Source organism: Chelonia mydas, chromosome 1, assembly GCF_015237465.2.
Source record: "Chelonia mydas isolate rCheMyd1 chromosome 1, rCheMyd1.pri.v2, whole genome shotgun sequence".
NCBI classification, from domain to species: domain Eukaryota; kingdom Metazoa; phylum Chordata; order Testudines; family Cheloniidae; genus Chelonia; species Chelonia mydas.
In genome coordinates this window covers 189,774,930-189,792,110 of record NC_057849.1, presented here as the reverse complement: position 1 = coordinate 189,792,110, position 17,181 = coordinate 189,774,930, and the positions used below count along the sequence as shown (strand labels likewise).

Genomic DNA, 17,181 nt, shown 5'->3' with positions numbered 1-17,181 from the left:
AGAAACAAAGCACCTCAGGATTCAGTCCCATAGTAAATAATGTATTTATTTCTATACCACCATAAATGTCTATGATGCTTTACAATACTTGTACATGCAGATAAAGACAGATGCTCTGCCAGGTTTACAGTCTAGAGCACTATGCTCTAAATTAAATTAAATTAAAATGAGAACAAGAGGAAGTAAAGAGGAGCTGACAACACAGGAAAGTCTAGGGGAAAAAAGATGAGGGCGTGGACAATAACAAAACAATAAAATAAAGAACACTAGAACAAAAAGCTCACTGTTGAGAAGTATAACTGGAAAAAATCATATGGACCTACCTCAATTTCTTCCTCCAGTTTATTAAGTGTCAATTCTGCATCATCTTCTGTTATTGCTTCTTCTTCTAGCTCCTCTGTTGGGTATGCTGGTCTGAAATAACATACATGTTCTCAGAACATTACAGCTTTCAAAACAAACAATAAATGTACTTCTCAAGAAGAATTATAAACAAACAAAATTATTAGGAGAGAGTTATGGATGCTGACTATGCCCAGGTATAATGAAGCACAGTGATGAGGAATTTACATAGACACAACACATTACAGACTTGACCTGAAAAAATTTGACTAGTCTAGCCTTAGAACTCAATACATAGATTCACTATTATGCCAAACAGTACAGTTTCTCTCTTGTGAAGACACCTAGGGATTAGGTTCAGATTCATTTTCACTTGCTTGAATCTTTTAAGATTAAGTCACATGAGTCACTACAGATTAATTTTTGTCTTATTGACAATGTTTTAGCGATACATAATAGTAAATAGTATATGTTAGTCATTAAATTCATTTCCTCGGTACCATTTCAGAGCCAAATTAAGGATTTTTTTTTTAAGTGTTTTTAAACAAAATTTCACTTCTTGGAAATTCCTCTCTGCTCACCTTTCTCCCAAATTTTCCTTCTCATCACAATATGTACTGATCTTATTGTTTAATTGCATCTAGACACTAAAGTTTACTTTACTTACCATTGAAAGAGTCAGAAATTAGGTATTGAGAGGTTATAACAAGACATCAATCAATAGGTCACTACCCAAGTGTTTGACTAGCAAAAGATAATACTATAGAGGAAGATAAACGAGAGCATTTAAACTAACCCAGCTAATCTAATCTAGTTAAATGAAAAGAAAAAAAAATTGTCCAAATTCAGCTCTGGTGTAACTCCACCAAATTGAGTGGTAGTGCATTTGGAATTCATTTGTCCTACTGTTACAAGCTTGACTGAACTAATCTTTTGAGCCTGTGTAACTACAAATAAAGATTTAACACTTATTTGTTCTGGCTTCATTAATGGTACACAAGGTCTGTCATCCTGTACAATTAGCATTTGTTCATTTGAAAACAAGTTATACAGGGGGATTCTTATAAGTACACTATACCTTTTCCAGCTAAAGTCAGTATGTTTCAAGGCTTCTTCAGCTAAACAATCAAGAACATAACATGCTTGCTCTCCATAACCTGCCTTTAACTTTGAAGGAGGAAAATCCACAGACCTCCCCTACAACAAACAAATACAAGATCACTGGCCAGCAATTACGAATGTTTTCTTTCAGACAGGTAACCAGATTTTCTTGACTATTACCAAAGTGTTCACAGCATATGGTGCTTCTACAAATTTCTACCCACTTTTATTTAACTATTTCTTTATTTAGGAAGTTTTAACAGGTTTACAAATCCTTGCCATGTAAATATCAGAGACAAAACAATAATTATAATAAATGTGCTTTTGTTTAGAGAAACATTATTCTGTAATACAATCATCAGATCTTTCTATTTAACAGGGTATTACCACATTACAGAGTGAGCATATTTACAGTACTCCACACTGTTTCTAGTGATTTTATTAAATGATGTGAAATCTCTAATTACACATATTTCACAAATTAGGCATGTCTATTGAAAAAACTGGCCAGGTGTACTGGTTTTTTTTTTTTTTTTTTTTGGCAGATGAACACACGGAGTATTGAATAAATCTAAATAGCTATGTATCCTCTGTTTTGATGGGTACATAATTCATACATTAATTTTTCCATATTTTTTGAACAATTCCTCTAGAGTTGGACGCACTATTTTTCTTTTTCCAATGAGAGGCTATCAACAGCTGAGCAGCTACTAGCAGATGAGAAATTAATTCATTCCCTTTTGTGTGACCATTTCCACCAGAAAGCCGCAGGAGCGTTAAGTATCAACAAGCTTTAATATTTGATTATGAATCACATCCCAATACTCTCTAATGACTGGACATAAAATCTCTTTCACCACAATTTCTCCAATATAGATATAAAGATGGAATGGGGATAAATTTTTAACCTGACTGGCATGTGGTACCATTCAAACAGTATCTTAAGAAACTTTCTTTTATGCAACAGAGCGAGAGTGACAGTCCTCTTTTCCAGCTCAAATCTCATTCCTCTGAGGTAATTTGTCTGTCCAGGTCCTTTCCCCAACAGATCATATATGGACATGTTTTTGTTAGGAAAGTTGTCTGCAAAGACTGATGTAAAATTACTGGTAGTAATTTTTATGTTTCCTAACTGGCCTGACTCCATCATTTCTATTCAAGTTAGCTTTCTGTATATGACAGTTTTTCTAGAAAGTTGGGACAAATAATGTCACACTTGAAAGCAGTGGTACCATTCGAGAGTAGGATGGTTAAAGTTAGTTTCGATCTCTAAATAAGTTAGAAAAGTTTCTTTGCTGAATAGCTGGCCAACCATATGTAGTCAATGGCTTCCCCATTCTTTAAAACTCTCTGCAAATATCCAGATCTTGAACCAATGGGTGTCATTGGTGAGCGAAAATAAATTATTTATAGTTCTATCCCCAACCCACAGAATAACTGTTGCTATTTTTGAAGGGAAAGAGGATATTATTTATTAATTAATCATCATTAATTAATAATAACAACAACCATAATCTGTGGTACTCTAGAAATATTTACAGTGCTTCAATTTTCTTGTTCCATAAAGATCCTGTGTTTGGCTGAGTTTGAGCATCCCCAACCCATTATTGCTTTGAGATGGCTGGCTTGACAGTACCATCAGAGAGTATTTGGAACAGCTAGGCCACTCTGTTCAATGAATTTGCACAAAGTATCTGCGCTCACTCTTGGTCGTTTCTTATTCCATATAAATACTAACATTCTTTATATTTTTGTAATCTTGAAACAGGAAAGAAATCTTTTGGCAAAATATTCATTTTGATTGTGATTATTTTTCCCAAACAAGAAACTGCATACTTCCCCATGCACTGCAGATCTTTTTTATTTGCTGAAATAGTGGTTTGACATTTAAATCACGGCACTCTAGGTTGTTTGAGATTTGAATTCCCAGGTATTTTATAGAATTTGTTGTCCATTTGTACCCAAATATCTTCTGGAAGGACTTTGGAGTCTGGCAAATATATAGATAGCTAGCATTTCAGATGTGACAATTTCCTTTGAGTCCAGACACTTTCCTGAAGTCATGAATTTCTTTAAATATGAGTTTTAGGGAAATGTTTGGGTTAGATAAAAATAATTTCGTATCAGCAGCAAATAAAGCTATTTTCTGACGCGTTCCTTCAAATTCTATTCCTGTGATAGGAACAATAATCTATCTCCTGTTTAAACAGCTCTATGGCCAGCGCAAAAAGTAAAGAAGACAATGGACACCCCTGCCTAGGCCGTCTGTGTAATTCAAAGAGGGGAGATTTAGTCCTATTAACTTGCACAGTTCCTTTTGGGCTTGTGTAAATAGCATTTATCCATTTAAGGAACTGGAGGGCCAACTTCCATACAGGACATGGCTTAGAATAGTAACTGTCCGTTTCTAAAGCTCGCTCTCTGTGTCAAGCGATAACAAAACAAACGGGGGATCTTGTTTTGATCTGGAATTACGGATTATTCCAAGGACTCACTGAATAGCATCTGAATTTGTTTATCTTTAATGAATCCAGTTTGATCTGGGTTTATATAAACTGAGAGCATGGACTGCAATCAGCTAGCTAGTATTTTTGCTAAAATATTTATGTCATGATTCAGCAGTGATACATGGGCCTCTAAGAGCTGCATAAGGTAAGGCTGTTGCCAATTTTAGGGAGAACAATGATAGGAACTTCCACAACTTATGAAAGAAACTAACAGAATGGCACAGAAGGAACCCCTCAAGTGACCACACCTCCCCCCACATCCTTGGGGAAAAAAATCTGCAGCCAAATGGGGAGGGAGAAAGCAATAGCTAATGAGAGGTGGGAGTCCTGGGAGTATCTCTGAGAGGGTAACAACGATTGTGGAGAATCAAGAGCAGCAAGGCAGCTAAATGGGCAAGGAGGCAGGTAGGGGTAAATGAGAAACAGGCAAGGAACAAACGGAGCAGAAAATAGGGTATGGGAGGAGAAGCAGCAGGTTCTCACCAGCATACAGTCTGCTCATGTTCTTGTTTATAATTTTTCTGTTTATTACTGTCCTTTTTGTTTATGGAAGAACATCCTTACCATTCCAAGGAGATGCTCCATTATTAGACGTTTCCATAGGATGTCACTTTAAATATTTTAAAACAGAGTATTCATTATATAGTTTCTCTTTTTACAATAGGTTTTGAATAGCTATTGGTTGTGGAGTATTATCTGGTTGTAACCCTGCTGTAGTTGCTGTCCATGGAATATCTATCCTCATCAGTTCTTTCTTTTAATTCAATTTTAATTCTTTTAATTTAATTCCAACTTTGTTGGAAAAACATTTCCCTATAGTTCCTGTTACCAGAGCAGTTTGTGTCAGACTTTTATTCCTTAATAGAAAAATAAAGAACTCCAAAGTACGAGCCTAATTCTGAATCACTAACATCAATGGGAATTTTACCATTGATTTCAACAGGAGTAGGAACATTAACATTTGTACAACATTTTTTAAGAGAAAAATCTTCAGTGTGTATATAACAGTGTATTTCCCAGGCATCTTTTGTAGCAATGGAAAAAGTAAGTCTGATTTAACCCATTTTACAGAACGCTAAACTCAGCTATTTTTGCGGAACACTGGTTCCTCTTCTACTGAGGTGGAGGCCATCCAAACTTCAGCCCTCTCTCCCCTTAGAAGATTGGCTAATCTCCTGAGGGACAAACTGTCTAGCAGGGGGGCGTTAAACTAAAAACAAAAGGTTAAAAAGAGGGATGACATAAACACTCACTTAACACAAAAAGAGAGGTTGAGAACAAAATCTTTCAAGGAAGCAAAGAACATGAAGAGAAGAAATTCCTGAATTGCCTATACACCAATGCTAAGAGCCTAGGTAACAAATAAGAGCAATTGGAATCACTCATTTAATTATCATAAATTTATTCTAGCTGGTATTACTGAAACCTGGTGCAGTGATTCACATGACTGCAATGTTAAAATCAATGGTTATTGTGATGCTTGCAGACCAGGTGCCAGCTTGTGCCATGGCCCCAGGCCTCCCTGAACAGTTACAGATGCATAGCTGGAAACCAGTCTTGCTTACCTGTGTGTTGGCATTACTAAAATAGATATTAGATGTTAAATTGCTATGGATGTGTTTAGACTTTATAAGTGATATATGTGTGTATATATATATATATATACATACATACACACACACACACACACACACACACACACACACCCTACCAGCATTTCATAATCTTTATGGCCCATGGTATAAAGTTATCTTAAGTATTTGCACTGTAAACCTCTGTAATTGTGTAACTCACCAAACAGGAAAAGGAGCACTGATTAAAGTAAAGTGCTCATCCATTGCCCATTGAAGGCACATGACATATCATGTAGCATCAAAGGACAGAGATTTGTTGATTGCATTCCATACTCCCTCCAGGAAGGAGAGACCTACGCATGAACTCATCTCATCAGTTTAGATAAAAGTCCCTGACAAGGAGAAACTGATTCTCTCTTTGCTGTTTGAGCTCTCACAGGGGTTGAGCTAAGAAACAAAAAGCAGAGACCCCCACAGGGTCATTCTGGGTTAGCCCTAAAAACATTCAGTGGATAGATTACTGCATCCCTGTCACCTTTTGGAACCATAGACTGTGACTCATTTGTGCTTATATGTTGACTGCTTTAAGCTGTAAATAACTCTCTCTCTTTTTCCTACTTAATAAATCCTTAATTAGTTTACTATAGAAATGGCTACCAGTGTTGTCTTTGGTGTGAGATCTAAGGTACAAATTGATCTGAGGTAAGCGATCGGTCTCTTGGGACTGGGAGCAACCTGAATATTTTGTGAGTTTTGGTTTAAGTGACCATTTATCATTAAGTCCAGTTCGCCTGGATGGCAAGATAGACTAGAGTGCTCAAGGGGCTGTCTGTGACTCCATGATAAGACTGTTACAGTGATCCAGGAGTTCACATTTGTTACTGGGTTGGTGAAACCTAATTACAGCGCACACCATCAGTTTGCTGTGTCTGTCCGGCTTTGACAGTCTGCTCTGAGGATGGCAATCACGGCTGTGAACCACTCCAGACAGCATGACAGTTGCAAACTATTTAGGAAGACATATATAAAAGGGGAGGGAGAGAGGCATTCTAGGTAAAAAATGGCATTACCTGTTTCCCAGTCACTGATAACTTGGAAGAAAACGACAGTGAATGCAGATAAAACATGAGATGGGGTATTAGCTGGTGTCCGCTAGAGAACACCAAATTACACAAAGGAACAGAATGACCAGCTTCTTACGTGCCTAACTATAATGTCTTGGGAAAAAAACCCTATGTGATCATGGGAACTTCAATCAGAGTGACATATACTGTCCTGGTAATAGAATATCCTTGGAATTTCTGATTCAAAAAGTGTTGCATCCAACATGCAACCAAAGACAAACACTGGTAGCCAATTCTATGGTAAACTAATTAAGGGTTTATTAAGTAGGAAAAAGAGAGAGAGTTATTTACAGGTTAAAGCAAGCAACATATAAGCACAAATGAGTAGTGGACCTTGTCTTGACAGATAAAGAGGAACTGATCATAGAACTAAAAAATTAGTGGTAACTTAGGTACCAACTAACTTAATGCATCTTTTTGATGAGATTACAAGTTTGATGGATAAAGGTCATAGCACTGATAATATACTTAGGCTGATGACCGCTCTGCCTCTTTGGCGACAGTGACCTTAATAATTTGTGTGTGTTTACAGTGAGGGACTGGAAACTGCAGGGAAATGTTTCTGGGGAACAGAGAAACTGGGGTTCACTGATTGTTACCTGCAAGGCAAGGTTTGGACTGGCAGAGTCTCGCGGAGTTTGCTGGCAAGGCAGATAGACTGGAGTGTCAAAAGGGAGCTGAGACACAGTTTAGCAACAGCACAGCTCTCAGTTGCTGTGGCAGAGGAGTAACACAGGATATGTTTACACTGCAATAAAACACTTCCGGCTGGCCCACGTCAGCTGACTCTGGCTTGAGGGCCTTGGGCTGTGGGGCTATAAAACTGCAGTGTAGACATTCAAGCTCCAGCTTGAACAGTTGCTTATAGTTCTGGGTATCCTGAGGAGAGCAACATATGTATAACAAGACCTAGTGTCTGGAAGCTGAAGCTAGACAAATTCAGACTGGAAAAAAAGGCATTAATTTTTAACAGTGAGGGCACTTAACCATTGGAACAATTTACCAAGAGTCATAGTGAATTCTCCATCACTGGCAATTGTTAAACCAAGATTGAAGGTTTTTCTAAAAGTTATGATCTAGGAATTATTTTGGGGAAGTTCTATGGCCAGTGTTATACAGGTAATCAGACTCACTAGATGATCGTAACAGTCTCTTCTGGCCTTGGAATCTATGAACTACTCAGAGCTGCGTGTGTGTGTTAATAGGTTAAGAGAAAGCTTACTGTAGAATGAAGCCATTTTTGCAGTTCACTCCAGGGAATTAGCGGCCCCAGACTTTATAAGCTTCACGTTACAACTAACAACAGTCTGTCAAGTCTTCAGAATTGTAAGCACAGAGATTGAAGAAGCAATTACTACCATTTCTAAAGTTTATAAGCACATCTAACACACCTTTGAAAACACAAAAATATTTTCAACACTTACAAATGATCGCAACTCTGAGAGTATGTTTGATATTGTTGCGTTGGGGTCATCATATTCTTGTGGCTGTTCGAAGGGATGTCCTGCTTTAGTAATCAGCCAAGCAGCAAGAGTGCAAAACATGTAGAACTGCTCGCCGGGGTTAATGGGCAATGCAAAGTAGTGCCTGTTTAAAAAGGGAAAAAAGTTAAACATGGGATTCTCTGAACCTGAGAAGCCTCAGTTATAGGGCAATACAGCATTAGAAAGCAGTTTCCTTAACAAGTTAGTTTGTGATAAGCTATTCACTTTTAGTAACTTCCACCATAAATAAGGTCACAAAATGAGACCACCCAAGCCACTAGAATCTATCATGTATGTGACACACATAGAAAGACTAATTTCTATAAGACTACAGGCTTTACATGCAGTTCACATCTCCTGCCTTTAATGAATGAGCAACCAACAAGTATGTCCTAATGAGCAAATAATTTGAGAGTGTTTTTGGAGTCCCCTGTGGAACCAAACAGACTTTGGTCCTCCCTCTCCACCTTGCTCATGCAGTGTCAATTACTCTGAATTGAGCTAGCCTCTTGCTTTTTATAAAACCCCAAATAACTCTTCTACAGCACTCTCAGACCCTTAAAATACAGTGGGCTCAATTCTCTTCCCCCTTCCCACTGACTTCCATGAATTCAGAATCTGGCCCTATTATTCCAAAGACATCACCATCAAGTGATTACCTTGCAAGGGTCTATGCAAAATGTTCCTTCCAACAAATTGTACACAGAATAACATTAATTTGACTGATGGTAGATTTCTAATGTTTCACTAAAGGAAAAAAATGCAGTGTGAAAATAATTAGTTTCAATTGCCATGAGTGGCCAAATGAAAAAAATTGGTAATAAATCTATAGAAAAACAATAAGCAAAAATAAATAAATAATCAATATCAAAGGGTTGTTAACCCTAATTTTTTAAAAAAAAAAGTCAGGAAAGAATTAATTCCAAATTTAAATATAAACCCATCTAGGAGAATACTAAAACAAATGGCTAATTTTCAAAACTTACATTCCTTAAAAAGACTTCCTTACATTTATCAGGAAAGCTCATTAGATGAAATATTAGACATTTGGAAGAACTGTTCGTAGAGGGGCCAAGGAAGAAGCCCAGAGAGGAAGAGGCAATGCAGAAGGACCCAGTGCCTGGCAAGTGGAAGTCACATTCTTTGTTATTATAATAAATGGGAGGCATTTTGGGCTATGATCCATTTAACTGTTATTTCGGAAGATATTACATGCAGGAGGTTTATTTAGCTTCTGCTGAGAAGAGAAGCAATGCCATTTCTGTGGCGCCATTTCCCTGCTCCCCAACACCACATGGGATCCAAGATAGATTCCCAGAGAGGAAAAACAACTGAGATGCAACTAGCTTTGTTTAGATTAGTATTTACTAAAGCATGCTTATTTTACAAGATGCTTATTGTTACAAAAAGGGATCTGGGTAGCAGGCACAAGTGCATATTTCAGGAAGCTACCGGTCTGTTTGTAACGGTCATGCTGGAGCGCTGTTTTGAGTTTCACTGCTGTTGGCGTTGCTGTAGTGTCCTAGGCTGCTTTCATTACAAGTCCCAATGGCAACAAAGCTCCCTGAGGATGGCTATATTTTCTTAGGCCCCTGTTTAGTCGCAGTATGCTGTCTGCGGTGCGAGAGGGAGGCTGTCAATTCTACAGCTATATACCACGCGCACCCTAGCTCAGCATATTATTGATTTTTTTGCCCAACTTTTCATCCACGCCAGGCTGGTGAAGCTTGAAAACCAGGTGGTAGAAACTCCAAATGATCAGCCAGATTCTGGAGCAGGGCATACTTGTAGTGCCCACCTCTGTAATTCACTAGCCGTCTCCATTCATTGTTATGCTGTTCAGCCACCAGCCTCTTAAAAAAAAAAAAAAAATCTATCTATGCAAAGGAGGTTTTTCAATGTTACTGTAGTATGCTTTGTTCTTAAACTGTTTTGGTTGTAACATAGGACAAGTCCAAGTTTTAGAAAAAGGTTTTATTAGAGAATCTGAATCCATATGAAACTATCTCCATATTTAAGCTCTACCGCCTACAAAAAATATAACTGGGAAACATTCTTAGGGCTTCCAATTTTAGGTTTTAACTAGGGCTGCCAAGAGATTAAAAATTTAATCGCGATTAATTGCACGATTAAACGATAAAACATTTAAATATTTTTGAATGTTTTCTACATTTTTTAATATATTGATTTCAATTTCAACACAGAATACAAAGTGTACAGTGCTCACTTTATATTTATTTTTGATTACAAATATTTGCACTGTAAAAAACAAAACAGTATTTTTCAGGTCACCTAAGTACAGTAGTGCCATCTCTGTATCATGAAAGTTGAACTTAAAACTGTAGAATTATGTACAAAAAATAACTGCATTCAAAAATAAAAGAATGTAAAACTGTAGAGCCTATGAGTTCACTCAGTCTTGTTCAGCCCATCGCTCAGACAAACAAGTTTTTTTACATTTGCAAGAGATAATGTTGCCTGCTTCTTGTTCACAATGTCACTGAAAGTGAGAACAGGTGTTCGTATTGCACGGTTGCAGCCGACGTTGCAAGGTATTTACATGCCAGATGTGCTAAAGATTCATATGTCCCTTCATGCTTCGTCCACCATTCCAGAGGACATGCGTCCATGCTGATGACAGGTTCTGCTCGATAACGATCCAAAGCAATGCAGACTGATGCATGTTCATTTTCATCATCTGAGTCAGATGCTACCAGCAGGAGGTTGATTTTCTTTTTTGGTGGTTCGGGTTCTGTAGTTTCTGCACTGGAGTGTTGCTCTTTTAAGACTTCTGAAAGCATGCTCCACACTTCATCCTTCTCAGATTTTGGAAGGCACTTCAGATTCTTAAACCTTGGGTTGAGTGATGTAGCTATTTCACATTGGTACCTGCTTTGTGTTTTGTCAAATCTGCAGTGAAAGAGTTCTTAAAATTAAAATGTGCTGAGTCATCTGAGACTACTATAACATTAAATATATTGCAGAAATTGGGTAAAACAGAGCCAGAGACATACAATTCTCCCCCAAGGAGTTCGGTCACAAATTCAATTAACGCATTATTTTTTTTAACTGGTGTCATCAGCATGGAAGCATGTCCTCTGGAATGGCAGCCAAAGCATGAAGGGGCATACGAACGTTTAGCATATCTGGCACGTACATACCTTGCAATGCATGGGACTTTTGTAGCCAGCATTGATTTGTTTTTGAGTGCAGTTATGTAACACACACACAAATCTACATTTGTATGTTGCACTTTCACGATAAAGAGATTGCACTACAGTACTTGTATGAGGTAAACTGAAAAAAATACTATGTCTTTTATCATTTTTATAGTGCAAATATTTGTAATAAAAAATAATCATAAAAAGTGAACAGTGTATACTTTGTATTCTGCGTTGTAATTGAAATCTGTATATTTGAAAACGGAGAAAAACATCCAAAATATTTAATAAATTTTCATTGGTATTTTACAGATTAACAGTGCGATTAAAATAGTGATTAATTATAATTAATTTTTTTAATCACAATAATTTGAGTTAATCGTGTGAGTTAACTGCGATTAATCAACAGCACTGGTTTCAACTGTTTAGACGCCCTCCAATATCCCCCCCCCCCCCAATAAATGCATTGTTTATTCAACCACCACCACAAAACCACCAGAAATGGTTACTCAATTCATGCTGACTTCACCCCTTCCCCAGGGCAGTATGTTTATACAAGCAACCGAAACCTCAGTATACTGCCAAGCCCACATAAAACATAGCAGTGGCACATACATTCCAAGGCTCATAACAGTTTACAAGCATCACACACCCTCATCCACACCACCATGTGTACCTAGGATGAGGTTACACAAGGCATGTCTGATATCCTTTGCCTGTCTGGATCCAGCCCCACTAAAGACAGGTGCACTTTCTGGTTGCTGTATTGGGCCTGCAAACCAGCAACATTTACAGTCCACTCCAAGCAAAAATGCTCTCCTCGTGCCTCATAGGTGTTGTGCAGTGTGCAGCATGCCACAATGATATTGGCAACACTGGGAAGGCAGCACAGTCTTTCCCTGAGTCTGCCAAATGTGCACTCCATCCTCATCCTACAATCACTAGGCCTGAAACTGAACCTTCTTTTGCCAGGGCTTCTGAAGTCAGGGTATGGTTTAATGAGCCATGTCAGAAAAGGGTAAGAAGGATCCCCTAAAATTAGTGGGCACAGAGACCCTGTCACTTGGAGGGACTAGTGCATGCTTGTCCAAAAAGGCACCAAAGTCACAAAACTGCATTAAAAATAATAAGATTTAAAACCAAACCAAACCAAAAACAGAGTTCTTTTTATTTACCTTCTGTGTTTTGAATGTTTGCAATGTACTAGGATCACATTTTCATACTTTATGCCTGAACAATAAGGGCTAGACTATTTTTATATAAAAAAACATGAAGACTCTCATATTCCCATGACTCCAAAGTTAGGGCTTTAAGGAACACACCAATTTTCATGGGACTTCTGACAAAAATCACGAGAGCTGACAATACTGCAATCTGCCAATGTACAACAAGTTGTAGGATTTAGACCTTAGATTGTAAACTCTTCAGGGCAGGAACTGGCACATCCTTTTAGATGCAAGTACTTCACACAACAGTATGGGTCCCTGATCCCATTGGGAGCCTTTGGGCACTAATATGGTATAAGTAATAATTTTACTAGTTCTCCAGTCTCTGTAGTTATCCAAGGCAGATGAAACCTGAATATCTCATAATACTTATTTTTAAAAATAGACACAAACTTCAAAAAAAAAGAAAAAGAAAAAGAAACAAGACTTTTGGGAAGTTAATAAACTTGACAAGAGTTAGGGCTTGTCTACACTTAGGCTATGTCTACACTAGCACTTTTGTTGGTAAAATTTTTTCGGTCAGGGGTGCAAAAAAAAAAAAACACCCCCGACTGCCAAAAGCGCCAGTGTGGACAGAGCTGAGTCGGCAGGAGACACATAGCTACTGCCACTTGATGGGGGTGGTTTAATTATGTCCGTGGGAGAGCTCTCTCCTGCTGGCATAGGGCGGCTACACAGGAGACCTTACAGCAGCACAGCTGCAGCAGTTCAGTTGTTGTGTCATAAGGTCCCTAGTGTAGACATAGTTTTATAGTACTGCAGCTGCAGTACTGTAAGGCTTAGTGAAGATGCTACCTATGACAAGGAGAAAGCATAGCTAGATCGGTATAACTATGTTGCTCAGGGGGGTGGATTTTCCACACTGCTGAGTGATGTAGTTCTACCAACTTAAGTTTGTAGCATAGACCAGGGCATAAGTAGGCAGCTTGTGTACTGCAACCAGTGCCAATCCTGCTAACGAATATCTTGCCCTTTCCTTGTGCGCCCCATTCTGTCTGAACCCGTTCTTTCCCACCTCATGCTTAGATTGTCAGCTCTTTGGCAAAGGGACCATCTTTCTTTTCCTGGGCTGTACAGGGCCTGGCACAACAGGGTCCTAGTCCACGACAAAACCCACTCCCGTCCAAGAAGCGAGCAGCAAACCACTCCTACTCTGCCGGGTGTGTGTGTGTGTGTGTGTAGTGCGGGGGGGGGGAGTTGTTGCCAAGAGGCCCACATACATCCCCATGCCCCACGCACCCAGACTGCGGTGGGGTCAGACCCAGCGGCCCCGTGCCCAGCACGGAGAAGAGGCTGTGAGACAACCAGGCCCGCCCCCGACGCTGGCAGAGCATGGCCCGTCCCAGTGCTGAGCTGCGGCTGCCTGGGGCGGGCACCGCCCCTTCAATCCCAGCAGGCCCCGCTCCCGGGGACACCGTCCCCTGCCCCTCCCCCGCGTGTGGGTGGGGCGGGAGGAGAACGGGCCCGGGGCGCGGGGCGGCAGCGGGGGTCAGGGGTCCCCGGCCGGCTCAGGGGTCACCTGGACAGGGGCCGCAAATGGTGGCGCCGCAGCGCCGCCTCCTCCTCGTAGTTCAGCAGCTTCAGCTTCTCCAGCAGATCCTCCATCATCGCAAACATGTGATAGGCCGCGCCCGGGCCCCGCTCCGCCGCCGCCACCGCCGCCGCCTCCAGCTCCTCCCCGCCGCGGCGGGCGCCCCCGGCGGCCTCCTCCGCCATCAGCAGCCCCCCACCGCAGCGTCAGACCCGCAGCCCAGCCGCGTCACCGGGGAAACAAACGCCACCCCCTGACCAATCACCTCTTCGCCACGCCTCTCCCAGCGGCTGCCGCTACTCTGAGCTACCAATCATTTCCCCGCTGTGGCTCAGGCCGCGCCATTGAATACTTTCCACCAATCATCCTCCCAGACTCTGGCACAGGCCCGCCCCCCCGCTCACTCATCCAATCACCTCTCAGAGCCCCGCCCCCTCATCCTGTGATGAAACGGGCTTCAGTCTCGGCTACGCATTTTGCATTCGTCACTTCCGCTCGAAGACTGTAGAGCAAAACCCTAGAGCCTGGCCGCATGGATAGGTTGCAGAGCAGTCACTGCCCTGTCTTCCGGTGGGGGGAGGGCAGGCTTCGCTTCATCTCCCCCGCCCACTGATTGGCTGAGGGCAAAAAGGGGAGGGAGGAGCCGTAGGAGCGCACAAGGGGGCGGGGCTGAGTGCCAGAGCCGAGAGGTGATTGGAGGAACGGCCAGAGGGCCGCCCCCGCCCCTACTCTCTCTTCGCAGTCTGAGCGGTGGGCGGGTGACGTCTCACCCTCGGCCCGGAGGGGGGGGCGCTGCGAGGGCCACAGGCCCCACGGTGGGGAGCAGGCGGGGGACCCGCAGCCGCCGCCCCGCCCACCCACGGAGCGAGCGGGCGGGGAGCGACCCCCACACGCTGTCTCTGCTGCGCACGCTCCGGGGAGGGGGCGGCGGACGCCTCCGGGGCGCTGCCCCTTGGCTGCAGGGCGGAGCGGAACATGGCTGAGCTGAAGCCCGAGCCGTGGCCTGGTGGCGCGACTGGCTGCGGCTGGGCAGGTTGGGGGGTGGGGGTCAGCTCGCGCCCTTGCTGCCTCTGTGGAAAGAACAGGAGTACTTGTGGCACCTTAGAGACTAACCAATTTATTTGAGCATAAGCTTTCGTGAGCTACAGCTCACTTCATCGGATGCATAAAGTGGAAAGTACAGTGAGGAGATTTTATATACACACAGAGCATGAAAAAATACACATTGTAAGGAGCGTGATCACTTAAGATGAGCTGTTACCAGCGGGAGAGTGGGGTGGGGGGAGAGAAAACCTTTTGAAGTGATGATCAAGGTGGGCCATTTCCAGCACATTTCCAGGAGTTAACAAGAACGTCTGGGGGAGGGGAATAAACAAGGAGAAACAACCTCAGCCTGGACCAGTCCACACAAGAGATCCACTTCCTGGACACTACGGTGCTAATAAGCGATGGTCACATAAACACCACCCTATACCAGAAAACTACTGACTGCTATTCCTACCTACATGCCTCCAGCTTTCATCCAGACCACGCCACACGGTCCATTGTCAAGCTCTGCGATACAACCGCATTTGCTCCAACCCCTCAGACAGAGACAAACACCTACAAGATCTCTATCAAGCTTTCTTACAACTACAATACCCACCTGCTGAAGTGAAGAAACAGATTGACAGAGCCAGAAGAGTACCCAGAAGTCACCTACTACAGGACAGGCCCAACAAAGAAAATAACAGAGTGCCACTAGCCATCACCTTCAGCCCCCAACTAAAACCTCTTCAACGCATTATCAAGGATCTACAACCTATCCTGAAGGATGACCCATCGCTCTCACAAATCTTGGGAGACGGGCCAGTCCTTGCCTACAGACAGCCCCCCAACCTGAAACAAATACCAGCACACAAATCAGATGTCAAGAATTATAACATAACCAGTCGGAGAACACTTCAATCTCTCTGGTCACTCGATTTCTGATCTCAAAGTGACTACCCTTCAACGAAAAAACTTCAAAAACGGACTCCAATGAGAGACTGCTGAATTGGAATTAATTTGCACATTGGATACAATTAACTTAGGCTTGAATAGAGACTGGGAGTGGTTGAGTCATTATACTAAGTAAAACTATTTCCCCTTGTTTATTCCTCCCCCCCCCCACCCCCACCCCCACCCCCACCCCGTTCCTCAGACGTTCTTGTTAACTCCTGGAAATGTGCTGGAAATGGCCCACCTTGATTATCACTTCAAAAGGTTTTCTCTCCCCCCCCACCCCACTCTCCTGCTGATAATAGCTCATCTTAAGTGATCACTCTCCTTATAATGTGTATTTTTTCATGGTCTGTGTGTATATAAAATCTCCTCACTATACTTTCCACTTTATGCATCTGATGAAGTGAGCTGTAGCTCACGAAAGCTTATGCTCAAATAAATTGGTTAGTCTCTAAGGTGCCACAAGTACTCCTTTTCTTTTTGCGAATACAGACTAACACGGCTGCTACTCTGAAACCTGTCTCTCTGTGGCGCATGGAGTTAGTTTCCCAGACCTGAACCAGAGCTGTGGGTAAGCTGGAAAGCTTTGGCTCTCTCACCAGCAGAAGTGAGTCCAATAAAAGAGGTTACCTCACCCCACCCCCCCGTCTCTCTGGGGTCTGGCAGGGTTTCGGTGTTGAGAGTTGGTAGAGTTTTAAGAACAAGGATGTGTGAAGGCTCCACCCCTGTGTTTTTGGAAGGGTAAGTCCAGGGGTTTGGGAAGTGGGATGGTTTCCACTTGCTCCTGAGGATAAATTTGGCCTGAGCGTGTCCATTTCCCATTGGCAGTGTCACCTTGGTAGCACCTCGCTTTTAGAGGATGAAATTCATCTGCTGCTCCATGAAAGGCACAAACCCAGCTGCATACAAGGGTACTACCAAATACCTACTGGGAACAGATTTCTCCTGTCCCCAAAATCTTTCAGCTGCAGTAAATGAGTTTGGAAATTTAAGGTTTCAGAGTAGCAGCCATGTTAGTCTGTATCCACAAAAAGAACAGGAGTACTTGTAAAAAGAAAAGGAGTATTTCTCGCACCTTAGCAACTAACCAATTTATTTGAGCATAAGCTCTCGTGAGCTACAGCTCACTTCATCGGATGCATACTGTG

At 41.9% G+C, this 17,181-nt stretch overlaps 1 protein-coding gene across 7 annotated transcripts in view; it reads right to left on the bottom strand.

Moving 5' to 3' along the window:
- The window catches only part of IFT57 (intraflagellar transport 57), a 40,866-nt gene extending 26,563 nt beyond the window's left edge, over positions 1-14,303 (bottom strand). For 3 of the 7 annotated variants that reach the window (XM_037907597.2, XM_037907559.2, XM_043538522.1), the window contains exons 1-4: positions 14,039-14,300; positions 8,073-8,235; positions 1,421-1,539; positions 324-414 (exon numbers count right to left, since the gene is read on the bottom strand). In XM_037907597.2, coding sequence (XP_037763525.1) covers positions 324-414; positions 1,421-1,539; positions 8,073-8,235; positions 14,039-14,235 — 570 coding nt within the window. In that variant the 5' untranslated portion in view covers positions 14,236-14,300. Of the gene's footprint in view, positions 1-323; positions 415-1,420; positions 1,540-8,072; positions 8,236-14,038 lie in introns of all 7 variants that reach the window. The other 4 variants (XM_037907579.2, XM_037907557.2, XM_037907569.2 and 1 more) reach the window with 3 other exon arrangements.
- Positions 14,304-17,181: the final 2,878 nt, after the last annotated feature.